Source organism: Lactuca sativa, chromosome 9 (genome assembly GCF_002870075.4).
Source record: "Lactuca sativa cultivar Salinas chromosome 9, Lsat_Salinas_v11, whole genome shotgun sequence".
NCBI lineage: Eukaryota > Viridiplantae > Streptophyta > Magnoliopsida > Asterales > Asteraceae > Lactuca > Lactuca sativa.
Window position 1 is genome coordinate 164,694,405 of NC_056631.2, and position 27,891 is coordinate 164,722,295.

General features: G+C 34.9%; 3 protein-coding genes and 1 long non-coding RNA gene across 6 annotated transcripts; 2 read left to right on the forward strand and 2 right to left on the reverse strand.

Moving 5' to 3' along the window:
* The first annotated feature begins 2,806 nt into the window (after nucleotides 1-2,806).
* On the forward strand, nucleotides 2,807-4,157 carry LOC111892827 (uncharacterized). 2 transcript variants are annotated; one of them, XM_023888869.3, is made up of 3 exons: nucleotides 2,807-3,170; nucleotides 3,577-3,729; nucleotides 3,833-4,157. In XM_023888869.3, the coding sequence occupies exons 1-3, from the start codon at nucleotides 2,889-2,891 to the stop codon at nucleotides 3,962-3,964; spliced, it is 567 nt and encodes a 188-aa protein (XP_023744637.1). In that variant the 5' UTR covers nucleotides 2,807-2,888; the 3' UTR covers nucleotides 3,965-4,157. The 2 variants fall into 2 exon arrangements, with proteins under 2 accessions (XP_023744637.1, XP_023744636.1); XM_023888868.3 differs by having other exon boundaries at nucleotides 2,813-3,170; nucleotides 3,827-4,157.
* LOC111892826 (grpE protein homolog 2, mitochondrial) lies at nucleotides 4,155-7,353 on the reverse strand. The gene is made up of 5 exons (XM_023888867.3): nucleotides 7,080-7,353; nucleotides 5,913-6,260; nucleotides 4,645-4,815; nucleotides 4,445-4,573; nucleotides 4,155-4,341 (listed from the first exon to the last, which is right to left on the reverse strand). The coding sequence occupies exons 1-5, from the start codon at nucleotides 7,218-7,220 to the stop codon at nucleotides 4,273-4,275; spliced, it is 858 nt and encodes a 285-aa protein (XP_023744635.1). The 5' UTR covers nucleotides 7,221-7,353; the 3' UTR covers nucleotides 4,155-4,272.
* A 7,406-nt stretch (nucleotides 7,354-14,759) lies between these two features.
* Nucleotides 14,760-17,147, reverse strand: LOC122196041 (uncharacterized). Of its 2 annotated transcripts, none has more exons than XR_006187322.2 (2): nucleotides 16,850-17,147; nucleotides 14,760-15,022 (listed from the first exon to the last, which is right to left on the reverse strand). It is a non-coding gene; the product is annotated as an uncharacterized LOC122196041 (long non-coding RNA). The 2 variants fall into 2 exon arrangements; XR_006187321.2 differs by lacking the exon at nucleotides 14,760-15,022 and adding an exon at nucleotides 16,355-16,778.
* Nucleotides 15,022-21,095, forward strand: LOC111892818 (GDSL esterase/lipase At4g26790). Its single transcript, XM_023888863.3, has 3 exons — nucleotides 15,022-15,527; nucleotides 19,499-19,988; nucleotides 20,902-21,095. The coding sequence occupies exons 1-3, from the start codon at nucleotides 15,159-15,161 to the stop codon at nucleotides 21,093-21,095; spliced, it is 1,053 nt and encodes a 350-aa protein (XP_023744631.1). The 5' UTR covers nucleotides 15,022-15,158.
* The last annotated feature ends 6,796 nt before the right edge of the window (nucleotides 21,096-27,891 follow it).

A 27,891-nucleotide genomic window follows, 5' to 3' on the forward strand; every position in this document is an offset into this window, starting at 1 on the left:
CAAAAAATATTTCAATAAACCTAAATCCTTAATCAAAAACATAGATTTCAAAAAGGGTTTTACTTTAGAAACTTCAAGTTCAAACCGCCTATGCAAATCGAAGGCGGAGCTAGGGTTTCAGAAAACGACGACGGTGGCGAAATGGGTGACACCGGTGAAGTCGAGTAACAACGGTCGTTGCTAGGGTTTTCTGTATCTTCCATATCGATGTAGATTTGAAAATCGACGACGAACAGATTTGAAATATCAAAACGACGTCGTTGAAGAATGGAGCTCAACGTCATCGAAGACGAGGGCGACATTTCGACAAGGGTTTTCAGATCAAAGGCGTTCCGACGAAGAGGTCCATGTCGTCTTGTAGATCATCAAAAAGCTTGACAACGAAGGTGAATTCAGAGACGTAGTGGAGGTTTCCAGCGACAGCGACGATGGTTTCCATAGTGGTGATTTCTAGCAGTGACGATGGTTTTTGACAATGGGAGTGGTTTCTGGCGAAATACTATATATATATATATATATATATATATATATATATATATATATATATATATATATATATATATATATATATATGGCTTAGGGAATATGTGACTGTCATGTACCTAATGTTAAATATAGAACCATAAAAAGCTACGTAGTTTTAACTAAATGCAATCAAATCTTTGTACCATCTTTCTTACATCCTCTATTAGAGCTTATGCTAAGCCTTGTATATAGTTTTATGGAATTTTATAAGTTTAATTATGCACCACAAACCATGTATAAGAATATTTTACCAACTACTTGTAGGTTTCGAAATTGAAATTTAAAACATAAAACTACTTTAAAAGATTGAAATTATTCATTAAAAAACCCACTAAACTTCTTTCTATAATCCATGATAAAAAAAAAAAAAAAACATACAAGTACACATATGATAGGTATTAAAAAAAGTTACGAAACCTACTAGATATATGATAAAAACACATTCAAAATAGATAGATATTGAAGATGAATCACAAAATCAGATATAATATGAATTTAAAGAAAATAGGAAAAAGCTAACAATGAAAGAAAATTTTGTTGTTTAAACAAAATGAAGTCAATTTTGATAGTTCTATACCTAACATTACATACATACACCCACATATTCACTTTTCCCATATATATATATATATATATATATATATATATATATATATATATATATATATATATATATATATATATATATATATATATATATATATAGTACTAGTCAAAAATTGTGTAAAAAAAAAATAAAAATTTGGGACCAACGGTGCTAGTCCAAAAAAATTGTATCCAAGTAGCAATTTTTGACAAACTACAATGACTATTTTTGCAATTTTATCATTGTTTTTGAAAAAAAAAATGATGGCAGAATGGTTTTTTTTTGTTTTTTTTTGTTTTAGTTTTTTTTTTTTTTTTTTTTTTTTTTTGATATTTTGGATATAAATAAAGTCAATGATATAGATTGTTGATGCTATATTTACATTAAATAGTTATTGTGAATTATTTGCTAGTTTGGATAATGTATTAGTTTGTGAAATATTTTTAATTTTTTATTAAACTTTAATGATTTTAATTTAGCTTACTCGAGTCGAGCCGAACTTGTCGGTATCGAATATTTAACGAGCCGAGTCTGAGATTCAAATTTAGGCTCAAAGCGAGTTTGAGTTGAGCTTCGAGCTCGAGTATTTTAACAGAGTCGAGCTTCAGGGCAATAATCGACTCGACTCGGCTCGTTTACACCCATTAAGACTTTGAATTCTACATTCATTTCCTTTTAGATCACTATACGTCACGCCTTACCATGTAGTCCCTTAATTGGTTTCTTGTTAACACTTTCAATTCGCAGCTGAATTGAATAACAAAGTCAATTAGATTTGAACCACGAATTATAATGTTTACGAGTTAACTTGAATAACAAACTCAATTATATTTAAAACACGAATTAGATATTTTGATAGTTCAAAATCAAAATCAAGGTTATATATCAATAATCTATTTAAAGTAGTAATAAAGAATTAAACATCGGTAATTAATTTAGTGATTATGTTATATATCAATAATCTAGAATTGTTTGATATGTCTTTTATTGAGTTTGACTAAGTATTATTTGATATCACAATCAGCAGTTTCTAATTCGGTCATATAGCCTACAATAGGTCTCTTATTAATTTGGTCATATAGCCTACAATAGGTCTCTTATTGGATCCGATTAAAAATTGAGTTTGACTCTATCAAACCTTAACTCAATTAGATTAAATCAATAACAACTATAAAACAACCCCTTAATCACATATCTTGCTACTCGGTTCAAAGTACACTAATGATGTTTTCACTTACTAGATTTCTTTTTTGATTTTTAACGACAATTTTTATACGTATCCTTCAATGTTGTGTATCCCTACATGTGAGTGTAATAATGTTTGTGCATCTATTCTGATATGACATTATATCTTAATGAAGAGAGGTATTTATAGCTCAATTTTTTTTAAATGCTAGTGTTTAAAATTCTAGCATCCAAACTACTTACTATATAGGTTTTTGCTTACCGATGCTTTAAGTCCTTTTTCTGTATCTTCACCTAGTTTTTCTTAATGCCATACAATATTTGAATTTTCACACATGTGTGTATATAAATTTATAGAAAAATGGAAAAGAAGAAGTATATAATTAAAAGTGTTAAAAAGTAGGGGGTACAAATTGAAAAATTGACCCTTTAACCCACACGTGCCATCCACCCCCAGCTAAACCCCGAAAACCGACGTACGGCGTCGTTTCACCGTAGACATGGCTCCTTGGTCCTCATTGAAGATCGAATACTCAAAGTACTCGACAACAGTTGTACTCTCAGTACCCAGTCCAATCTCTGTCTCTGCTCTATGGAAGGAATCGGCTCGCGTACCGGTCGACCATCTTCCCGGTACGGCTCTGCGCCGGTGTTCACCGGACCGGTGAGAAGGTGGCAAAAGCAGTGGGTCCATGTCTCATCATCGTCTTCTTCCATCACTTACAACCACAGTAACAACAATTCTAGCAACAGCAACAACAACGCCTCTACTGTACGAATTCGCCGTTGGACTCCTGTTTCCTCAGCTCCGTCCGGCGAAGAAACGGAGTCTGGAGCAGAAGAAAGACCGCGGCGGAAGCTGCGGTATGCTCCGGTAAGCTCAAGTTCCGCATATTAAGTTTGGGGTTTTTAACGTTCCGTTAGGTTTTATCGAACTGATTGGGATTTTACTTTTAGATAAGTCACTCTCAGATTTCTCTCTGTTTATTCGTTTTACTTCAAATTCATGAGTTACGTTTCGAAATTAAATTACTAAATTAGGAGAAACATTAACTTTGCCTCAATTTTACCCTTTATTGATCCAAATCATCAAAATAAGTAATTACCTTGAATTACTCTGTGTTCTTGCTACTTTCAGTGCCATAGATTCAAATTCAAACTACCTATTTGCTTCATCGTTATTAATTTTTACAAACATATTATCAGTATTTAGTATCAATCCAGAAAGGTGAGCATTTGGTAAAATAAGTGTGTACTAAGTTCAATAATTACTTGTACAGATTGTAGTGTTGGAGAAGAAAAAGGAATCTGAAAGGACTGATAATGATGTTAAAGAAGAAAGCAAGACACATCAACCTATTGCTCAAGAAACATCAGAAACTGATAATGAAAACGAAAGGAACTTTGATGATGTCCTTTCAGCTAAATCTCAGGTAATGAAGCCAAACTAATTTACATTATCTTTTACTTACTATTTTCAACAACAAACACAGTTATTCTGTATAATTATCTCATTAACATCAATCTCAGTCTCAGAATGAGCCATCAACCGAAGACTTGAACCACCAGCCAATGGAAATGGAAGAGCATGACGAAGACCATGATTTAGGTGGTGAGAACAAAGTGGCTGACTGGGTTAAGGCTGCTCAGAGGGGTTTTGCACGCTGAATAACTTAAGAACTCCATTAAGAACATGATTGTGAAGATGTGAAGATGATGAAACTTGTCATTAAGTGTGTGTACTTTAGGATTCATGTAAATTAATCTTTGTTGACTATGTTTGTAGATAATCCCTCTCTGTGTGTGACATCTTTAGGTTTAAATCAAATAACCCCCAAGGTGTGTTTGTTCTCAAATATAAGTTTCAACAGCCTTTAATGCATATCCATATTTTATTACATCCGATACAAAAAATGAAGTAAATCAAAAGGTTCAAAAGATATAATTAATATCAAGGTCAAACATGGGTGTTATTTCTAGTCAACTTTTATGGTGACACCGACTTCAGCAGGTCGAATGATGCGATCATGCAACGTGTATCCCGCCTACAAAAATCGAAGCAATTTAGGTTAAATTTTATTGATAATAAAAATTAAAACATTTTTTTTTAAATTTTGTTTTGGTGATGGGATTTCAATCATCACATACTTTGAGCACAACTGCAACAGTATCAGGGGCCTTGGTAGGATCGGGTACTTGGAACACTGCATTATGTCTATTTGGATCAAACTCTTCGTTTGTTGGATCATATTTCTCCACTCCAAATTTCTTGAAAACCTAAAGAAAAAAACAAATGTTATCTCAATCAAATGTTGTTTGATGAAACTATGTTTGAAAGATTATGTTACCTCTGATAGCTGTTTTTCGGTCATTTCGACTCCTTCTAGAAGTGTTTTCAGAAGTGGAACAGCTCCTCCAGCAGCGTCTCCAGATGTATCAAGCTTTGCAAAACTCTCTTTTACAACTGATGATGCTCTATCTAGATTATCTGCAACATCTAGTAAACTTTTTGCAAAATTCTGCAACATAGAATATCCAACATAAATAGCAAGAAAAAAGCTTGCAAAAATTAACCTAACCAAAAATTAAAACGGATTGGGTTAGAGTTGAATTTTTTTTTTTTTACTATAACTCAACCCGTTTAAAATATGGACAAGTACTTGGTGGGTTAATAATAATGTCATAAAAGACCTATATATTTTGGGTGTTTTCTAGATTGAACATCAACTTTATTTTTTTTCTAAAAATGACATTGCATTTTTCCATTTTGTTAATTTGTCCCTTTTAGCAAGTTTAAGTGTAATATTTTGGTTTTAGACTTTATTTTACCGGAAAAACCCTCAACATTTTTTTTCAAAAAAACCCTCAACTTTTTTTTCAAAAAAACCCTCAGATTTTTTTTTATTTTTCCAAAAAAAAACTCACATTTAACAATTTTTTCAGGGGTTAATCACTTAATCTAATAAAAGCCCTTATACTTTGTTTTTTTTCCGGATTAAACCCTAAGTTTATTTTTTGCCTGAAAAAACCTTATATATTTTCATTTTTTTCGAAAGAACCCTCAACTTTTTTAGTTTTTCTCGAAAAAACCTCACATTTTACAATTTTTTTTGGAAAAAAAATTACTAGAAGGGTAAGATTGGAAAAAATACAAGTTCTTTTTCAGGCAAAAATAAATTTGAGTTTTAATCCGAAAAAAAAAAACACAAAATATAAGTTCTTTTATGAGATTAACCCTTTTTTCAGAGAAAAAAAGTTGAGGGTTTATTCGGAAAAAAAAAAAGAGTAAAAATCTAAGGGTTTTTTTCAGGAAAAAAACTGTCTAAAACCAGAAAATTACTGGTAAACCTACTAAAAGGACCGAATCGGAATAAATGTAAAAAATGCAAGGTCTTTTTTGGGGAAAAAACAAAGTTGAGGTTTAATCCGGAAAAAACCAAAATATAGTCTAAACTTTGAAGTTATCATGTTATATGGATAACAAAATTGTAATTTTGTTTTTAAACTTTGAATGGCTAATTGTTTAGTAATGTACTAATGTGATCATGGTTTTTAGGGTTTATCTATTTTTGTTTCCATTGCTATATTATGTGATTAGAATGCATTAAACCCTAACCTGAATTGCAAATTTTTTTGAGTTTTCAGCCTCTCTTTTTGTCCTTGCCATAACGTTTTCCATATCTGCATAGCTTCGAAGAAGTTTATCTTCCAAAACTTTAATCTCTTCTTGCTTTGTCTTCAAAAGTTCTTCCTTCTCAGTTACAAGTCCAATCAAATCCTCCATTGTCAAATCATCAGAACCTTCTTTTTGACCCAAATTTTCATCATTTGTATTTTCTTTTCCATTTTCAGAAGTTCCCTTTTCATTGGGTTGTGTAGATGCAGATGATGAGAACCCAAATCTTTGGAAGGCTGATGAACTAAGAACAGAATTATGTATTCGAGATATTTGACCTGTTATCACCTGCAACAATTAAACCAACAATCACAAAAGTTTTTTAAGATTTTTGAAAAGTTACACAAAAGGGTAGGCAAAAGTTTCAAAAGTTACCAAAACATAAAAATAGAAATACAACAATATCAATACACCTTGGTGTAAGAAGATCAAGTTGTTAATCAGAATATATAATGCTTTATGATTTTGTAAATTATGCATCCATTGTTGTAATTGTAAGTTTCAGCAGCCTCTGTCCTGTGAAGAGGCTGATGATAAAACATGCATTTTCATGCCCAAGTTCAAATATGAAACACACCAAGAACAAAACCATATAGGACACCAGAGACTAGAGAGTAACTTCATTCAAAAACATCATGAAAAACAGGGTTAAAGTAAAAGTCAGATGGGCTTAACTACTAAACTAGTACTTTTTGGATTGTTGAAAATTTTAAAATAAGAATTGTTTCAATTTATGAAATAGAAATCGATGTAATTTTAACAGACTGATAGATACGACACGATAAACCCTAACACTACAACTCTAAAAGCTAAAGCTGGCTGACTAGACTATATCGATCTCTATTCATCGCCATTTTATTAATTTGAACCTATGAGCAAATGCATATGTTTCTAAGCATAAACTTTGGCAAATACGTGCTAGGATTCAGAAACTACAATAAGCATATATCAAAATCCTTATCAAATGAAAATCAGCCCCTAAAAGTCCTCGCACACAACGCACAGCCCCTTAAACCCTGATAAAAACCCTAGCTGATGTAAAACGTAACAGTAAAAACAAATGAATACATATATCCTTGGAAATGATTTCAAGTTGTAGATGATTACCTTGTTCTGTGAGCCAGGAAAATGGTTTCCGATTATTGGAATCGTGTAACGATTATCAGGTCGGCCGTGGAGGATCGAAGAAATTTGGTACCGAGTAACGACGGTTCTTGCAATCCGGGAGGTAATTCTACCGACCACCATATTTCAAATAGAGAACAAGGAGATATGGCTTTTGATTTGTGAGAAATTTTTGTCAAGAATGATAGGGGTTTTAGGGTTCTTGTGCTTGGGAAGAAAGAAAGGAGAAGGGGAAAAATAGAAAAGGCGGGCAAAGATCTTTTTTTTTATACCAAATATTATCTACACAAAAGCTTTCCATTCTCTAAAAAAAAAAAAAAAAAAAAAAAAAAAAAAAAAAAAAAAAAAAAAAACTAGTTTAGATTAACAAAATTAAATAAAGGCAAATCACAAAAATACCTAACAAATAGAGGATAGGAGATATTAAAAAAAATCATAGGTTAGGTGGGATATTTAGCAAACTAATAATAAGAAACTAAATTGTTAATAAAAATGAAGAACCATTTGAATATTTGGATATTTCTATGTTCTTCTAAAAATGAATTACTATGCACAATGTGCTTAGGAGTTGCCATCAACGATAAACCAACATACCATTCCCTTATCATATGATTTGCACATGATAGAGTTCCAAATTGAGGTCCTAGTTTTTAATGAGGGGGAATGATGTCTAACGGATTTTCGGAGTGTAGCCTTCATATCTAATATGACCTATTACATGCACATTATCGTTAGTCATGTCTTTCCATATTCGTATCATGGCTATTGTCGTTGGAATTTGTTTATGACCTTAGAATCTAAGGGTAAAAGAATTGAGTGGTAGAAGTTTTGTTTTCGTAGACATGTTATGTGTATGCAATGTCTGATATCAAAGAAAATTTAGCTAAGCTATAACGTGTAATTCTGACACAACGTGATAGGCGAGACAATATTGGTCATGATAAATAGGCAAGAGCGTTCTTATGTAACATTTCTTTTAATATAACGACACTTAATATTCTTAGTATCTGTTGGGTTTTTATTCAAAAACTAGATTCAAAAACATAATATTTGACAACAGAAGACTTGATGTAACAACGTAAAATTTCCAATTTAATTTTTCATTTTCAAACCACAAAATGTATAACATATCAAAATCTCAAATCCATAACAACAGTGTTTTCAAAACAAATCTCAAGATCTCTCTAACATGAACTCCATCGGTGTGGGTGTGTACAAGTCAAGCCTTCGCCTTCCCACGGTCCTCGCTGGTACCTGAGACATCAAACACAACAACTGTAAGCATAAATGCTTAGTGAGTTCCCTAAAATACCACATATCACAATTACGCCACTCAAGGCTAAACCCGACCCTCCGGTCAAGATGTCTCAGCGGGGCCCTCCAGTCTCGCAGCTCGTCGGACCCTCCGGTCCAGTCATAGCTCGTTGGGCCCTCCGGCCCGGTCAGAATCGTTGGACCCTCCAGCCCGGTCTATATAACCATACAGCATACAAATAACACATAGCATGAAATCTCTAAGACAACACATAAACTCATACATAGCACATGAGACCCTCTGGTCAACTCGAAATACCTACTCAAGGTAATGAATAGTGAGAAGACTCACCTCGCGTATCTCGGTAACTCGTAAATCTCGTAACTATTAGTGCTCGATCTCCTAAGCTATCGTCCTCCTACAACACAAGCATATCTCTACTTAATACCACCTTGACCCAGGCTGACTAACACTATGAAGTCAAACTAGTCAACTCTGGTCAACGGTCAACGGTCAACGGTTGACCCAACTCGCCGAGTCCCTACGGGAACCCGATCCCTCTGAATCTCTTCCGACTCACCGAGTCACTCACCCGACTCGGTTACTCAGTCCCTGGTTCGTAATCACTAAACAACCCGCACCAACTCGCCGAGTCTGGGATTGGACTCGGCGAGTGCATTCCATGCACAACCCCAATCGACCTTTTGAGGTCAGATCCACTCTACTAACTCATAGATCCAGTCCCCTTAAGCTTATTGACCACGTAAAGTCCAAGTCTTGGTGCTCATTAAGCATCAAATAGCTCATTAATGGTGTTTTAGCCTCAAATACATTGATCCCAACCCAAAACCTCCATGGATGCATATAAAGCTTGGGCAAAGAGGTGCTCTAGACCTCTATGGGTCTAGATTCAGAGCCATAACTCGCCAAGGGACCATGAGGATACTAGATCTAGCCACAAATGGGTTCAAAAGCCCTAAATCTATATGAACATCACAATAACAAGGAAGAATTCGAAATGGTACCTCAGTTGTGATGTCCTGGACCTTAGTTCTTCAAGAATCCACCCCTCTCTTGCTTCCTCTTGGCTAGATCTCCTCTTCCCTTGCTAGACAATAACTCCAAGATCAACAATGGCTCCTTCCCTCACTTGAATCACTCAAATGCTCTAGGATTTCACTCTGGGGACTGATGAGTGCAAATGACGGCCATAAGGCCCTTTAAATAGGCCTCAAACCCGAGAAATTAGGGTTTCATTAAACAACGAAGACTCGCGCGAGTCCACCAAGGCGACTCGCCGAGTCGGGGCATCAATCCGGGTGAAAAATCGCGTCTCAACTCGGCGAGTCTACGCACCAACTCGCCGAGTCCTTCCACAAAACTCAAAATAAAAAAGAATAATTAATATACCTGAAATCCCGAATGTTACAATTCTCCCCCACTAGAATCCGACTTCGCCCTCGAAGTCTCATTCCTGAAATAGCTCTGGATGCTGCTCCCGCATCTCCCGCTCCGATTCCCAGGTCAACTCGGATCCCTTCCGATGCTGCCACTGAACCTGTACCAGAGGCACTTCCTTGTTCCTCAGAACCTTGATCTTCCGATCCATAATCGCAACCAGTCTCTCCGCGTAGTTCAAGCTCGCATCCACCTAAATGTCCTCTAACGGCACCACTGCCGACTCGTCGACAATAGATTTCCTCAACTACGAGACATGAAAGGTATCATGGATCTTCCCCAACTCAGCAGGTAGAACCAATCGAAATCATGGATTGAGAGGTCAAACGAACGAAACAAAGTCGCATCCCGATAGTGAAGGTTCGCTGGAATGCTAAGCGGGGACCCGAATTCACTTGGGAGCGCGAGGATTCAATGAAACAGAAGTACCCTCATCTTTTTCCAAATCCATGAATTGTATCCACATTTCTGAATTTCGGGATGAAATTCCCTCTAACGGGGGGATGATGTGACAACTCGAAACTTTTATCATGTGCAATTGATTCGTATATCAATATTTATCTCGAACTTATCATCTCTTAGCGAAATTTTGGGTCCGTATGAGTGCTTTAGGCTTGGAATATCATAGATATGAGTCTTAAGAAGGGTTAGAAAGTGTGTAGCATCGCAAAATCGGGCCAAACACACCAAGGAAGGTGTGTGCGGCCAGCCAGCTGCACAGCCCAGCTGTACACACCTTCTAGCCTCACACCTGACCCTATGTGTTGGAGGAGACCCCCCTTCATTCATTCTTCCCCTCTTTTGGCTGCACATTACTTTCTCTCTCTACAAACTTCATCCAAGAACATCATTAAGGACTCAAAAACGTGAACTACTTCATCATCCAGCTTGTTATAGTGGTAAGACACTTGAATCTAAGCCTAAAACCCATAGTGTTCTTCATGTTCTTCATCCTTTGAAGGAGTGCAGCTGCACACCTTCATAAGGTGGCCGCACACACTCAAATACCCTACAAAGTGAGAGTATGGCCCCTATATTCGAATTAAAACATGGTTTGGAACTTGAAATACCTCAAAATCGACATTTCGGGATCAAACAAGGAGTGTACGACCGCACACACCCTCTGTACAACTGCACATTCCTGTGTGCATCCGCACACACAAGTCTGACCACACTCCCTGGCCACACACTCACCTTTATGGCCATACACCCACTCTAATGCTCATATGTGGCCTTAAACTTACAAGGATCACTACGTGTGGAACATAGAACACTTAGTTCAAACAATTCTAAGACCTTAGGATGGTTTCCCGTCATGATTAGTCATGAAATACCCTAATCTAATACATATATCTGTTACCATATGATTAATAGGGTCCATTTGCGTTCAGAACATCTGTTGACACACCGCATTCATATCGATCGTATACGCGCATCCTACGTTAAACAGTGAGTTCATACCCCTACACTTTTCCGAGTTTTTCATGTTTTCAGGGGGGAATACAAGCTAAACATAAAGGTTTTCATAACTTAAAAACTGAGGCAATTATAATGATTTCCTATCAAACGTTTAGATACAATTATCCCTCTTGTATTATGCGGAGCATAAGGGATGCTTTCAATTCATAATTGCATAATTTTCAAAACCATATCCGAACGTAACAACCATTCAAACTATAATAGGTATAGTTTGGGATTTCATTACAAGTCATACAGATTCAACTTCATGCAAAGTCAAACATATAAACTATGTCAGATTTAGTTGATCCATTACTACGAATACAAAACTAGAGTATCATGCTAAATAATTATTTTTTGTATAATTATTTATACTCTATACCGTTACAAACAAATTCGAACTCAAGAACAACCGAACAAACACGTAAACTAGTTAATACATGATTGTGAGACTATCTTCGTTTTACCCCTCGGGGTACCAATAAATCCTCATCGGTAGTATAACCAGAGTCTCCTGGAGGGAGAGCGTGAAATTTATGAATAGATCTATTTGGGACCGACAATCCCACACCTGAACTGTTAGCTACAGTTAGGCGGGCACGCCTGGGGTGACAAATTTTGAAATCGTGCGACGCCTGAAGAACGTCAAGGAGGTCATCAGTCATATTAGCATGGTTATAAGACTCACAATAAGTATAAACTAATCATTGTTTACATGATTTCTTTCTTCTATAGTTTTATTTTAAGTAATAAAAACTACTATACATACTGGTGGTACAGGGTTTTCCGAACGATCATATATTCCATACTGGTGGTAACCAGGATTTTCAAACAGAACATACCTGTCATTCAAAAACCAACAAACATGTTAGAAAATATTGGATTTTCTTGGTAAGCATGCGTACATATTTCAGAACTTGTTAACAACGGTTTTCGATACAAACGGTATTTACCTATAATGGAAAGAAACTATTTATACTTTCCAATACAAAAACATGCTTATGAACTCACCAGCTTTATGCTGATATGTTTTTCAAAACCGCTTGTATTCTCAAAACAACGATAGACAGGCACTTAACCAACTTTTGGAGAAGACGGGGCATTTTTGGAGTCTCGTCTTTATCTTTTGTTATATAATACTATGTACCTACTTTGTTTTCAAACAGATGTAAATATTCATATTGTAATGTAATGGTTGTGTTTACTATGCTTGCTATGATACGATTGTTGTGATACTACGTATGACGTCGCCGCCCCCGGACGTTTCCGCCGTTGTTTTCCCGACGGTTCGGGGGTGTGACATTTTATTTTTGACATTATGTGTTATCTTTTTATGTGTCAGCTGTTGACGTTATGTAATTGACATTTTATATTATGTGTTATTGTTTTTCATTGTGAATCGACATTTTATATTATGTGTTATAATTTGTCGTTATGTAATTGACATTTTATATTATTTGTTATTGTTTGACAATATTATTTTGAATTATGTAGGATGGATAGTGATAACTCTAATTCATCTGACGATAATGAGGAATGTTGGGTGAAAGAGGATAGAGAATTCGAAATGTTATGTGGGCTAGCTCTGAAAAGGATAATACTAGCTTGTAACATACGTAGGTCATGTCACACTTCAGACCGCACAGGGAACATATTTATTAATGAAGTATTAAATGGTCATCCTAGATGATGTTATGAGATGTTTAGACTGCATGTACTAGTTTTTAGATAATTATGCATAGATCTTGCTACAAATTACAGACTATAACAAACACAAAATATATTTATTGATGAGTCGGTAGTAATGTTCTTGATGACTTTGGCCCATGGATGTAGCAATAGATTTGTGCAAGAATTTTTTGATCATTTCAGGGAAATGATTCATAGGCATTTCCATATAGTTTTGGCAGCCGTGCTTAAGATGAGTGCCGTTAAGATGAGTGCCGGCATCATCAGGCCAACCACCAACTATAATGATGAAGTTCCCAAATATATATTAAACAATCCTTAGTATTATCCAATGTTCAAGGTATTATCTAATGTTCCGTTACTTCACCAAATGATTTATTTATGATATCTTTTTGTATTTGTAGGATTGCATTGACGCTATAGATGAGACACACGTGGGCATTAGTTCGACAGCATGAGGAAGCGAAATACATTGGTTGAAAGGGATATGGAACACAAAATATAATGATTGTTTGTGATTTTAACATATGTTTTACATTTGTGTGGGCCGGATGGGAGGGAACTGCACATGGCACAAGAATTTTCAATGAAGCCTTACATAGACCGGATCTTCATTTTCCATTTCCAACAGGTAGTTAGTATAAATTTTTAGTTACACGAGTTTTATGTTTTTAATACTTGTTTGAAACGGATAACAAATATTTGTTTTCTTTACAGATAAATATTACGTTATTGATGTCAGATACCCAAATACCAGAGGGTATCTTGCTCCCTATAAAGGAACTAATATTCGTTATCATATATCGGATTTTCGACGTGGACATACTGCTGCTATGCGTGAACCTCGTGGACCGAAAGAGAAATTTAACTATTACCATTCATCATTGTGAAATACCATTGAGCAGACTTTTAGAATGTGGAAAGCTAGGTGAGCGTTATTAAGAGACATCCATAACTATATTAGAAATGCTGATAGGTTTGATGAAACATTTAATAGGGCACAACAAAAATCCTACAATCTCACACACAATCGTACTAGTAGTAAAGGTGACGAAGAAGGTCCAAGTACACATCGCATGAGTAATGATAACTCGTATATGACAACGATACGAGATATTATTGCACAAGATATAATGGAATTCCGGAGATGAATGTAATTTGATGTAACATATGATATTTTTTATGAATTATTTAGAATTTTTATTCTACTTTTGTATGAACATAATTTTAATATTATCAATGGTAAAAATGTTTTAAAAAAATTATATTATGTATTTTGTAAAAAAAAAAGTTTAAAAAAAACAAAAATTTTGTGTAATAAAATTGTTGACTATAAAATATTATATGTAAACTAGTAAATCATTCTAGATACGAATCCATATCCTTTTTAGTCATTTTACAGGTAAAAACTATGCCAAATACATTTAAAAAAAATAACTTATTGATTTTTTAGCTTTTGTCATCCTAAAAGCTAATCTAAATACTTTTTTAAAGCTGTTTTTAGAAAAAACCATAAACCAATAATCACTTTCTAAAAAAAAAAAAAAACACTTTGAAGTACAAAAAAACACTCTTAGTCTAAACAACCCCACATTACACTTCATTGTTATTTTAGCCATTAGTGAAAATTTTGTGCAAAACATATAAAGTTAGATGACCCTTAACCTTTTTTTAGTTCGACAGCCTATTCATAATTTACAAACTTTCATAACCTTATTCATCTTTCCCAAAAGAATTAATATCTCATAAAAAAATTGTTCATTGATTTCTTGTGTTTACATATGTAAATATCATTCACTATATTTACCACACATTATTTTTTAACCTTTTATAAAAACTTGCTACATCAGCTAGCAACAAAGACGTTTAATGAAACCAATATCTTCCGTTACAATAATATTATTATATTGATTCCTCACCAACTTCTAGAACAAGTTTAAGGTGAAACATGCGAAGTGCTTGCCACCCTCCACATCTCTCCTTTCTTGAAATCAAAAAAACGCCCACAAAACCAGTGATCGATCGAGTTGTACATTTGTCCTCTTTCCTCCCTCTCGAATCCCTCCTGTCATTAATCACATAATGACGACATTAATTTGTCATTGTATCAACAAACCATAAATTTCTGCCATTAATGCAACCTTTCCATCTCTAAAAATCTTGAATTTATATGATATTTCGTGCAAATCGGTTTTAAACTTATGGCAGAGATGCAGGCTATACATTTGCTGTTATTTGGTCAGTTTTTAGCTCAATTGATCATGATTCATGCGAAAGTATCATCGATTATTGTATTTGGAGACTCTACTGTTGATGCTGGGAACAATAACCACGTGGCAACAGTTCTGAGAAGCAACTTTCAACCTTATGGTCGTGATTTCTATGGCAGCCGGCCCACTGGCCGGTTTTGTAACGGTCGGATTGCTACTGATTTCATATCGGAGGCTTTTGGGATCCGGTCTATTGTGCCGGCTTATTTGGATCCGAATTATAATATGGTAGATTTTGCAAAAGGGGTCAGCTTTGCTTCTGCTGGAACAGGTTATGATAATCTTACTGCTGCAATACTTGTAAGTTTTCAACTTTTTTGTTGCTTAATTTGTTCAATTTCTTATGTCTAACGGGTCAAGTGGGCAAAGTTGGCTTGCTATGGGTCGGGTTCAATCGGATTTTGCCTAAAATTTAAATTAAACCATAATAATTTGGTTTTTGAGCCCCAAGAACCGTTTGAGTTTGGTGTTTTATAGTTTTGGTTGTTGGTTTTGTTTTGGATTAATAGTTTTTGGTAACTAAAATCGCTTCTTGAAACCGTTCATGGATTTCGATGGAAGGGGATCTATTAAATTCGATGTTTGGTGAGCACAAATCTAATGTGGTTCCTCTTTTAATAAAAGACCAAAATAGTCTTATTATATATTTATTAAATTAATAAAACTAAAACTAAAACTATATATATTTACAATAAATAAAAATTCATCGCCTTAATTTTTATTAGGGTGGACGGAACCGTGTGAAATGGCCTTTGGGTTGGTATGGTGACTCGATGGTATCGCGAGGAACACCATCACAACTATTGTGGTATCAAAAAATGGAGAGAGTTTTAGCCTTGAAGCACCCAAACATCTTTTTGGTTATCTACTTTTGTGACCGTTAATAAACAATAAAAACATATGTTTTACACAATTTATTACCCGTATATATTACCATCAACCACTTCAGAAACCACATCAACCTTAACAACTCTCTTCAATTTCATTTTAATTCTCTCCGATTCAATTAAAACAATTCTTTATTTCATTCCGATCTTTAATATTCCATTCAAATGGATTTTACCAATGGCAAATCCAAAAAAAAAACATGTTATAAGTGAAAGAAAAAGTCGTGGTAGAAGAAGGAGTTCGCTAAATTTTCCAAATTTGATTCTTGAAACTCAAATTCCGCACTATCCTCACTACCAACAATATCTACCCAAATATTGTTAATGTCCTATACGACATTCATATAATCAAATTTAAGTATCTCAAGATCAACCTTACAATCACACAATCACTATAGCTTGCAGCGGCTGAAGACTGATACAATAACCATCTAAACGTATAACTCAAGGTCAACCATAACCTAAGACCTAAAACCATAAACCCAAAGTCAAACTTAGTCAAAAGTCAATAAAATATCATATTCCGGTCAAAAAACGCACCACCCCCCATAAGGGTGCCCCGCACCCTCTACGTGATAAAACAATTGAGTTTCTAGGCTTGATCGAGTCGCTAATTAGAAGGAGTTGGAGTCATCTCAGGTCCAAGCTTACCAACAAGATGGGACTAAAAGCATAAAAATGAATCAATAATTAGATCTATCATATGAGAAGGAAAGTTGGGAGATTTATACTCACAAAAGTTTAGAAGATAAGTAAGCTTTATGGATCTACAATGCTCCTTTGCTTCTACACACCAAGATGGAGCCTTCTTCTATTAGCTTTAACCACCAAAATGATAAAAATAAGTTCTCAAAGAGGATTCTAAGCTCAAATATGGGAGAAGATGACTAGGGTTTGCTGGAAACATTCTCTAGGGTCGATAGAGGCTGAGAATGATCTAACCCTAGAGACTTAAGTGTCCTTAAATAACCTACAAACCCTAAAAACTCAGGCAACCCATAGGCCTGGGCGCCCCACACTTTATAAGGGTGCACCACGCCTTACCAGGTTGAACAAGCCCAAAAGCAAATCCAAGTCCAAATTGTCCAAGGTCCAATCATTTTTGAAGTTAAACAAACAAAATCACGCAACCGAGAATAGGATATTACACCCACAATCCAATCCCAAAACCCAACTTTGTGATGTCTAGAATGTCAATTCAACCAAATCAAACGATAAAACCCAACCTATCCCTCAAATCCAAGAATCAATCGACGAATAACCCCAATATGTTGTCAAATCGAATCAATTGTCTAAAAGTTTTACTCAATGTAAAAAATATATAAAATGGAACGTGGAAATCAACAACAACTTGATTCATTTTGGTAATCGAGTACTTGATAACTTCAAAATTCAACTTGGGGGTTCGGATCATACTATGCATCAAGTGAACTCAGAGTGGAAGAATTTGAACAAGTTTAATTGCATCTTCAACTACAAGATGAAACCACGAGCAATTGGAAGATTGGAATTCTCTATTTTAAAGGCAACACAAAGTAAGTATAAAAAAAACTCTAAAAAAATGAAAACTTTTCCTTAGGAGGCGACATGAAACATTTTGAAAACACATCCGAAATGTTAAACCGTGGGTGCAATGGGTGATACTCTCCATCCTTCATCGAAAAGGACCAAAGCATCTTACTCCAACAATACACATCCTCTTCAGATGCACAATTTCCATCTAAATTTAACGTAGAGGTTGAATAGATTCTGGTTGAAGAAACGCAACGACTACAATGAAAAGGGAAGAAATCGGTATCTCCATCCTCGTATACATATCAATAGGATAAGTTGTGTATCATGGAAATGAAGACGCAAAAATTATACTAATCTTGGAGGAGTAGTTATGCTTGTTTAAGGAAACACGAATGGAAAATATATTTGTGGTTCTTTCTTTAGCCGCATGACCATTTGAGTAGATGGATGTCAGATGTGTTGTTCGCTTATAAACGGGAACTGGAAATGATTTATTGTTGGAAGTTGTAGAATTTCTAATTTTATTTTAATTGTCGTTTTAAGATTTTAATTAATGTTTGTCGTAGTGTGGTTTTTTTAATGAAATGTTAATTTTATATTTAGTTTTACTTACTTAACTTTAAATTTCTAAATGTACTATTTTTTTAAAAATGTGTGGGTTGAGAGGATTCAATTTCCAAATATCTAGGGTTGAGAGGTGTTATTCGGTCGGTTTTTTCGATTTTCGGTTTAATCGGTTTTTTTACATCTTAAAACTAACCATAACCAAACCAAATAAGGTTCGGTCTAATCGGTTTTGGTTAATTCGGTTACGGATTATTCGGTTCCGTTTACCGGATAAACTGAATAAAATTCTTCATATAACAATAACTATTAAACTAAAACAAAAAAAAAAACTTACTAAACTTTCACCAAATAAAAAAAAAATTACACTAATACATACAATATTATATTCGGTCTTCTATTATATGTTGTCTTGAAATATCGATATAATCATATAAGTTAGAGGTAGGTTAATATAATTTTAGTGGTATATGAAAAGAAAAGGATTGATGGAAGGTTAATTAAATGACATTTTGTCTAATTAGTTGTTTTTTAATACAATATATAAAAAATTATAAATTTATAATGGTTAATAGTTAAATAATGAGTTAAGAATATAACTTTTGGTAACTACATATCAATTTAAATATAAAATGTTAATATATATATATATATATATATATATATATATATATATATATATATATATATATATATATATATTAAATAGCTTATTTGGCTTCTTCATTTTAACCAAAATAATGAAAAATAAATAAAATTCATACCAAATAAGGTACCTTTATTCGGTTAACGAAACCGAATTAACCAAATAACCAAATAATCCGAACCAAATAAACCAAACATCATTCGGTTAAGTTCGGTTATTCAGTTTTGTTATTTTATCACACCTAAGAGGGATTTAAACGATATTTTTTTTTATGTGAGGTATATATGGTATGTGGGTTAGGAATAGGAGGGGTTGGAAAGATTGATTCCCTGCACTTTATGAATTCCATTCCATTATGAAATTTTCAGTTTTTCAGAATCAGAAATCCATTCTGCTGGTTTTTAACATAGCTGATTTTTTTTCGTTTTTGGTTCGATTTTCCGGTTTTTTGCACACCCTTGGGCAAAATAAACGGGTTGGTCATGACTCATGCGTAAAGGATGTATTTATCATTTTATTGCTATACCCCCCCCCCCCCCCCCCCCCCCCCCCCCAAATTAAAATTGCAATATCTTCTATCTTAGGAAGGTATATCAAATTAATGACCTATTTTCCAGTTTACAATTTAATCTTTGACTTAGATTCGAATGTAACTGCAGTCTGTAATACCACTATGGAAGGAGCTGGAATACTTCAAGGAATACCAAACCAATTTGAAAGCTCACTTGGGAGATGCAAAAGCTAGCAAAGTATTGAGTGAAGCACTTTATTTGATAAGCCTTGGAACCAATGATTTCCTAGAAAACTATTTCGCACTTCCAATTAGATCAAGAGTCTATTCCATTGAAGAATATGAGAAATTTCTTGAAGATATAGCCAGAAATTTTGTCAAAGATTTATATAATTTAGGAGCTCGAAAAATATCTCTAAATGGGCTTCCTCCTATGGGTTGTTTGCCACTAGAACGCACTGAAAATTACTTTTCAGGGACGAAATGTGTACAACTATATAATCGTGTGGCTAAGGAGTTTAATCTGAAGTTGAAGCATTTGGTCAAGAAGCTAAATAAGGAGTTGGCTGGTATACAATTGGTCTATTCGGATATATATTACATTCTATCAGATGTCATCAAGAATCCACGCTCTTTTGGTATGTTTAATTATGATGCTTTTATAACGAGCAAATTAATAATATGACATTTATTTATTGAGTTAATGTCATAAGTAGGTAACAAACTTTTTTCTTTTTGTACAAAACACCGTGTTATTTTAATAAAGTATTATAGAAAGTAAACAATATCTAGAACTAAACATTCGCAAAATACCATTAAAATAATGGTATATTGCGTACAAGACATTTCAGTTGCTCACCTTCTTACAATATTTTGTAAAACAATGGTGTTTTGTACAACAAAAACTTCTCCACCCATTTTCGACATTAACCTATATTTATATGCATTATCAGCCGTATATAGCTTTTGGGCATCTCCATCCCAATTAACCCCAAATACTGTTTTTTATGCACCATTTTAATGTTCATAAATAGCAAAACACCAAATATGATGGTATACTATTTATTTACACCAAATTGGATGTTAAATCTTCCTTATACTTCAATTTTAAATTTTATGTATTCTAGTTTATTATTTGTATAATGATATTCTATATTTTATTATTTTACTCGTGATATTATACTATTACTAAATAGAGATTAATAGGATAAAACTAAATTAAAATTTGATTTTTCAAGCTTATTTAGAAATATAATATTGTTTAATAATCTTGACCACTATGCACATTTAAACAAAACACATAATTATATTACAAGTAGTCTAATTACATAATTTATATGGTTACTATAGTAAAAAAGATGTGATTTAAAAGGATGTAATGGATTGGAGAGAATCCACACTCTTTTGATAAGTCTTCATGATCAGCAAATAATTTGAAAAATATGTATATGCATTATTTGTTTGTTTATGAACAAAGAAAGATGAATATTGTTTGTGGAATAAGAATACTAACTTTGACATTGTTGGTGAATTTGATGTTGCTATCTGCAGGGTTTGATGATGGAGAGAGAGCATGTTGTGCGACAGGAAGATTTGAGATGAGTTACTTATGCAACAGATATAACCCATTTACATGTAAAGTTGCAAATAAATATGTATTTTGGGATTCATTTCACCCATCTGAGAAGACAAATCTAATAGTTGCACAACATGCAATCAAGACATCTTTGGTTGCATTTATGTAATTACTTTTATATAGACAGGTATATTTCAAAAAAAAAAAAAAAAAAACTTCAAAGTATAATCCTTTAAATTTTATTGAACATCCCAAATGGGAATTGTTGCAAATTTCATGAGATAAAAGGTAGAAAACATCGTTGTATATTAAAAAGGAGAATTCACTTCGTTCATACATCTTTTTTTTTGAACAGTTAAAACTGGGTTGTGCGGGTTGGATAGGTTGGACGTCTCCCCACGCCTCGTAACGTCTTGGGCCACCAAAACGCAAATTTGTCATCTATCATATATAAAAACTTTTATTTGAAACATTGAACAAAACATTTATAAAGGAGTTAGCAATGGAGTTTTATTCTCAATTAAAGGGACCTTATTCAAATCCTTTTTGCTCCTTTCTAATATCTCTTGGAAAAAAAATATAAGAATTTTTTCACAAAAGACTTGTAATATCGTTGTAATAGTGACGATGATTGCTCTCTATATATGGACATGGGTTTCTAAACCATTTACTCCGAGTTTGTGTGTACTATTACTACTTCCATAGGCAGGTTCCTAGTGAGAGTCTAAGACAACTAGAAGTTGGTTGACCTAAACTCACTTCTTCGAGTTTGTGTGTACTATCACTGCTTAATTAATTCTTATTATTAATTTATGATAGCTAGTTTTAGTTTGAAAAAGTTACGATGAGTTCCTATAATCTAGCTATAATTGTTGATCTCGAAAATACTAGGACGCTTCATCGGATGTCACTATGTTTAGAAAGTCATGTCTGCTTCAACTTGTCGTCGGATTGTAGCTAGCAACCACAAGTGGGAGTGTCAATCTCGTATAGATCTATACATATCTCTCTCGCTCACTTAAGAATTAATGATTATAGGCTGGGTGCAAGTTGAATATCTATCAGTGTGTTAATGAATTGTGTCTTATCTAACCCTTATCATGGGGGCCTCCCGTGGTCATTCGTGTTGTTATTCTACGTTGTATTTTATACGGTATACTTATACTTATTATTACTATTATTATTATTATTATTATTATTATTATTATTATATTATTTAATATATATATATATATATATATATATATATATATATAGTTTAGCGTAGTCGAGAACTTGGCCAAAGTAACGCTAGGTACTAAGTTTATCCAAATGCGGCTATAATAACGAGTTTCAGCGTTTCCTGGTAATTGGCCAACACGAAAACTAGGTATCTTCTTATCTATCATAATGGTTCAAGATAACAACTAGGCATTATATTAGATAAAGAGTTTGGGTAGAGTTACAGTCGGTCATAATATTATCCTAATGCTATGGACATAAATATCTTACTATAAGTAGTGATAACTACGTAAAGTTGTATTTTAGACATGTATTACCCCCCCCCCCCCCCCCCCCCCCCCGATAAGAGTTGAAAATGGGGTCGTAAACTCACCTAAGAGTTATGTAACCATTGATGTAGGGTAGGAATCCACAATCTAGTACTTCGAGAGACATTCGGGATAGTGGCACAAGAATCGATATAAAGAGAGAATGGGTAAGAGGGGTGAGGAAAATGGTCTGCCGAATCTTGCTACTTATAGCTGTTTTTTGGGTGTGCGTTGTGCAATTGCGTGCAAACCGTACAATGATGCCATGTATCGTCTCCTCAGTGTGCCATGTCATCCTGTATCTTGATGAAATCGTGTGTTAGTTCGAGCGGTGCAATGCGCGTGAGCGCGAGTGATGGAATAATTAAACTTTAAAAATTTGTACCTCTCACATACAAACTCCATTTCCTACGACTTTTATATATTCTTGTAGATCTCTTCACTCTCTACAACTTTCCTTTTGATCGTTTTGGCTAGTTTTGACTTTTGTTTTTCGACTAGTTTTTATTATCGTTAAAAATCATATCTCCATCATATGACTTCCATCTTAGGTGTTATCTGCTCCATAATTCCTACTTTAAATAGCACTACATTTTTCTAGTTGGCGACTTTTCCAAAAACCGACCAATCTCTCTGTTGTATTTGACGATGTAACTTCTTAAGTACGTCAAACATTTATTTACTATAAATGACATATCTCGCTCATACTGTGTCAGATTCCCGCCAAATTTATATTTCTGGAATTGTGGTACCGTTTAGAATCTAAATATATTAACATGCTCAAAAAGTGATGCGACATTTTGTGCACTTATTTTTTAGCCTATGGTTTGACGTTAATGAGAGTGATGGTTGAAATTTTGGCGTTTACAGGTTTGTATTATCGTGTTTTCACGTTGGTTGTCGACAGTGGCTAAGGATGTAGACTATGGGTTGTCACAAAATCAGACAAGAAGTCTTGTCGTAAGTGGATGGAAACGTACTTTCCCGCGGCATGGCATTACGGGGTACCATGGTGCGGTGGTGAAAGTAAGTTGCTTTGTGGGAAAGGCACCACAACACATAACACAGGGTGTTGAGCATGCACTTCACCACGATGTGGTTTCGTAGTCAAGAAACAAGTTTATATATGTTTTAGCCTCCTTTTCGATCCATTTTCTCCCCAAATCGAATTGGAGTTAGAGAATGGCGATTTAGAAGCTAAGAGAGTGCCAAGACAAGCTAGAGAAAGAGGATAACAAAGATTAACATCCTTGCACTCTTAAGATAAAGATTTCTCCTCTAGATTAAGTTTTGAGCTTAATTAGTGAAATTGCTAGATTGGTTAAAATGGTTGAATTGATCAACCTATAGCTTGATTATGATGTTGATGAGAATATCTAAAAGCTTTGAACAAGCTTTATAGGTGATTTCAAAGGTGAACTCCATATATGTAAAGTTAGGGTTTCAAACTCTAACTAATTAGAGTGGGGAATTTACGAATAGATTAGAGTGTAATGAATTAGGTAGTATGGGATGATTAATTCATTGGGTGGAATAAATTTAGAAGTAGAAAATGAGATGTTAGAATTATGATTAACTAAATGATTATTTTGACATAGAGTATATAAGTTCATAATAGGTTAAGACAAATTTTAAGAAAATTGATATGTTGGATGAATATGTCTTGTGTAATGCCCACAGATCCATGCTAGTCAACTTAGAGACATTAAGTATCGAAAATGACTTTTTGATAGAAGATTATTTATAATAAATAATCTTAACTAAGTTGTAGTATGTCACACCCCCGAACCGTCAGAAAAACAACAGCAAAAACATCTGAGGGTGGGTGACGTCATACGTAGTATCAAAACAGTCGTATCATAGCAATCAAAGTAAACATAACCATTACATTACAATATGAATATTTACATCTGTGTTTGAGAACATAGTTTGTATACTCCGATATAAACAAAAGATAAAGATGAGACTCCAAAATGCTCCGTCTTCTCCAAAAGCTGGCGATGGTACCTGTCTATCGTTGCCCTGAGAATACAAGCGGTTTTAAAAATGTATCAGCATAAAGCTGGTGAGTTCATAAGCATGTTTTTGTAATGAAAACTAGTCACTGAATTTTATAGACGGTTTCTTTTCAATATAAGTAAAAGGTCGTTTGTATTGGAAACCATTGTTATCAAGCTTTGAATATGAATGTAGGTTTACCAAGAAAATCCCATATTTTCTAACATGTTTATTGATTTTTCTGTATGAAAAGTATCGTTCCGTTCGAAAACCGTGGTTACCACCAGTATGTAAGATCTGTTAGAAAACCCTGGCTATCACCAGTGAGTATAGTAGTTCTATTACTTAAAATAAAACCAAAAGTTGTGTCCCTGGAATACCCTCCAGTAAGTAGATAAGTAGTTTTATTACTTAAAATAAAACCTTAGAAGAAAGAAATCCCGTAAATAAAGGTTAGTTTCTACATATTGTGAGTCGTATAACCATACTAATATGACCGGTGACCTCCTTGACGTTTCTTCAGTCGTCGTACGATTTCCAAAATTTGTCACCCCAGGTGTGCCCGTCTAACTGTAGCTAGCAGTTCAGGTGTGGGATTGTCGGTCCCGAATAGATCTATTCACAAATTTCACGCTCTCCCTTCAGGAGACTCTGGTTATACTACCGGAGAGGATTTATTGGTACCCCGAGGGGAATAACGAAGATAAGTCTCACAATCTTGTATTAACTAGTTTACGTGTTGTTCGGTCGTTCTCGAGTTCGAAATCGTTTGTAACAGTGCAGAGTACAAATAATTATACACAAAATAATTATTAGGCAAATACTCTAGTTTTGTATTTGTAGTAATGGATCAACTAAATCTGACATAGTTTATATGTTTCCTTTTGCACGAAGTTTGAATCTGTAAGACTGGTAATGAAATCCCAAAATATACCCATTATAGTTTTGAATGGTTAGTTACGTTCATGTATTGTTTTGAAAACTATGCAATTATGATTAGAAAACATCCCTTATGCTCCGCATATTACAAAAGGGGTAATTATATCTAAATGTTTGATAGAAAATCGTTGTAATTGCATCAGTTTTTAGGTTATGAAAACCTTTATGTTTAGCTTGTATCCCCCCAGAAAACATGAAAAACTCGGAAAAGTGTAGGGGTATGAACTCACAGTCGGTTGGATGCAGAGGATTGAATTGGGCGACCCTTGAGTTGGTGTATGTTGCACTTAACGGGATCCTAATATCAAATAATACATATGTGTATTTAAATTAGCGATTTCGTTAGATAGGTGTTAGATAAACACTTGGTTTTTGGCTAAGGAATGTCATCGGGAATTGGTTGGATCGAGGAAAACAGGCTTTTTCCCACGAATGTGCTGTTTACGGCCATGAATTGGGTTTGTTGTCCATGGGTTTACGACCCATGGGTTTGTGGTCTAAGGGTTTATGACCGTAAACACTGGACGAAATGTGGGATTTTCGGTGTTTCAGGGTCCTTTCTAGCCTCTTGGAATTATTCTAAACCTTGTGCAAAGCTCAAAGTAGGGTTTAAAGGCCAATAATCAACCTAAAATGGAGTTTACGACCATTGAAGGGTGTACGGCCGTAAAACCATTCCGAATTTATGATTTGGGTCGATTCTAGGTAAAAAATCAGTGGTTTCCAATAAACATTAAGCATGGAGGGATGTTACTTACTGAGAGAGGCTTGGAAAACGGTTTTTAGCCACCAAACACTAGTGTGTGTTATTGGTGTTCTTGGTGAGAGAGGATATCTAGCAAAGATGAAACTATATGGAATGAAAACATGGATTCATCACTTAGAAGGGATTAAAACACAATAAAGGTGATGAATCACTTACATTCTTGATGGTTCTTGATCAAACTCGGAATTGTAGAGAGAGAGTAGAGAGAGAAAGCTTCTTAGAGTGTGAAAAGGTTGAAATGGAGGCCACTCAGCCCTTATATAGGGTGAGTTTACGACCAGGGGTGGGGGTCCACCTGGCACTGACCTCAAATAGAGTTTACGGCCGTACACGAGTTTATGGCCGTAAACTCGCCTTGGCCGTGAACTCGTGGCTTTTCGAGGGAATCGTGAGTTTTTCGTTTTCCGACACGTATGTATTTATGACAATAACCCTAGTTAATTAACTTAACCCAAGAAGTTGACGGAAAATTTTAATAAAAATTAAATTTTATTAACAGAAGTGGGTTACAATAACGGAATAAATTTTGGGTTGTCACATCATCCCCCCGTTAGAGGGAATTTCGTCCCGAAATTCGAAAATAAGATACAAATTATGGATTTGGAAAGAGATGTGGATATTTCTATTTCATTGAATCTTCGCGTTCCCAAGTGAATTCAGGTCCCCGCTTGGCATTCCAGCGAACCTTCACTATCGGGATGTGGCTTTGCTTTGTTCGTTTGACCTCCCGGTCCATGATTTCGATTGGTTCTTCCACGACGTTCAGATTTTCGTTGATTTCAATTTCGTCAAGAAGGACCACAAGGGTTTCGTCAGATAAGCACTTCTTAAGATTTGAAACGTGGAAGACAGGGTGAATATTGTTACGCTCTTGTGGTAAACGGAGTTTGTAGGCTAGGGACCGATCCTAGCAAGGATCTCAAAGGGTCCTATATATCTTGGATTTAGCTTTCCACGCTTTCCAAAGCGTATCATGCCTTTCCAGGGCGATACCTTCAATAGGACGTGGTCTCCGACCTGGAACTCCAAGGGTTTTTGTCGCTTATCGGCGTAGCTCTTTTGTCGATCTCGTGAAGCTTTTAGTCATTCCTGGATTTGCATGATCTTTTCAGTGGTTTCACGGATAATCTCTGGACCAGTGAGAGCGTTGTTGGGGACTTGTCCCTTGGCTAGCTGCATGTCGCCCACCGCATCCCAGCACAGAGGGGACCTGCACTTACGACCATAGAGGGCTTCAAATGGCGTAGCCTTGATGCTGGTATGATAACTATTGTTGTTGGAGAATTCAACCAAGGGCAAATGAGTGTCCCATGACACGCCGAAATCGATGACGCAGACTCTCAACATATCTTCCACGGTTTGGATGGTTCTCTCACTCTGTCCATCTGTCTGAGGATGATATGATGTGCTCATGTCCAGCTTAGCTCCAAGAGCCTTCTGCAGGGACTGCCAAAATCTAGAAGTGAACCTGCTATCTCGATCGGAGATAATGGATACAGGCACACTGTGTAGTCGAACTATCTCTTGGATGTAGATTCGTTTGAGTCTTTCCATATTGAAAGTTTATTTGATTGGCAGAAAGTGACCAGATTTCGTCAACCGATCGACTATTACCCAAATGGTGTCGTACCCACTCGGAGATTTGGATAATTTGGTGATGAAATCCATGGTAATCCTCTCCCACTTCCACTCAGGTATATCGGGCTGCTGCAGCAAACCTGAGGGCTTCTAAT

Excerpts from the sequence above, each read along its gene's own strand:
- LOC111892826 (XM_023888867.3), bottom strand. The coding sequence starts at position 7,220 with ATGGTGGTCGGTAGAATTACCTCCCGGATTGCAAGAACCGTCGTTACT. Across the intron at positions 4,816-5,912 it reads CAAAAAAATTTGCAATTCAG|AATTTTGCAAAAAGTTTACT; the intron begins GTTAGGGTTTAA and ends TCTATGTTGCAG. Across the intron at positions 4,574-4,644 it reads CCGAAAAACAGCTATCAGAG|GTTTTCAAGAAATTTGGAGT; the intron begins GTAACATAATCT and ends TTTTTTCTTTAG.
- LOC111892818 (XM_023888863.3), top strand. The coding sequence starts at position 15,159 with ATGGCAGAGATGCAGGCTATACATTTGCTGTTATTTGGTCAGTTTTTA. Across the intron at positions 15,528-19,498 it reads ATCTTACTGCTGCAATACTT|TCTGTAATACCACTATGGAA; the intron begins GTAAGTTTTCAA and ends ATGTAACTGCAG. Across the intron at positions 19,989-20,901 it reads CAAGAATCCACGCTCTTTTG|GGTTTGATGATGGAGAGAGA; the intron begins GTATGTTTAATT and ends TGCTATCTGCAG.
- LOC111892827 (XM_023888868.3), top strand. The coding sequence starts at position 2,889 with ATGGAAGGAATCGGCTCGCGTACCGGTCGACCATCTTCCCGGTACGGC. Across the intron at positions 3,171-3,576 it reads GGAAGCTGCGGTATGCTCCG|ATTGTAGTGTTGGAGAAGAA; the intron begins GTAAGCTCAAGT and ends TTACTTGTACAG. Across the intron at positions 3,730-3,826 it reads TCCTTTCAGCTAAATCTCAG|TCTCAGAATGAGCCATCAAC; the intron begins GTAATGAAGCCA and ends CATCAATCTCAG.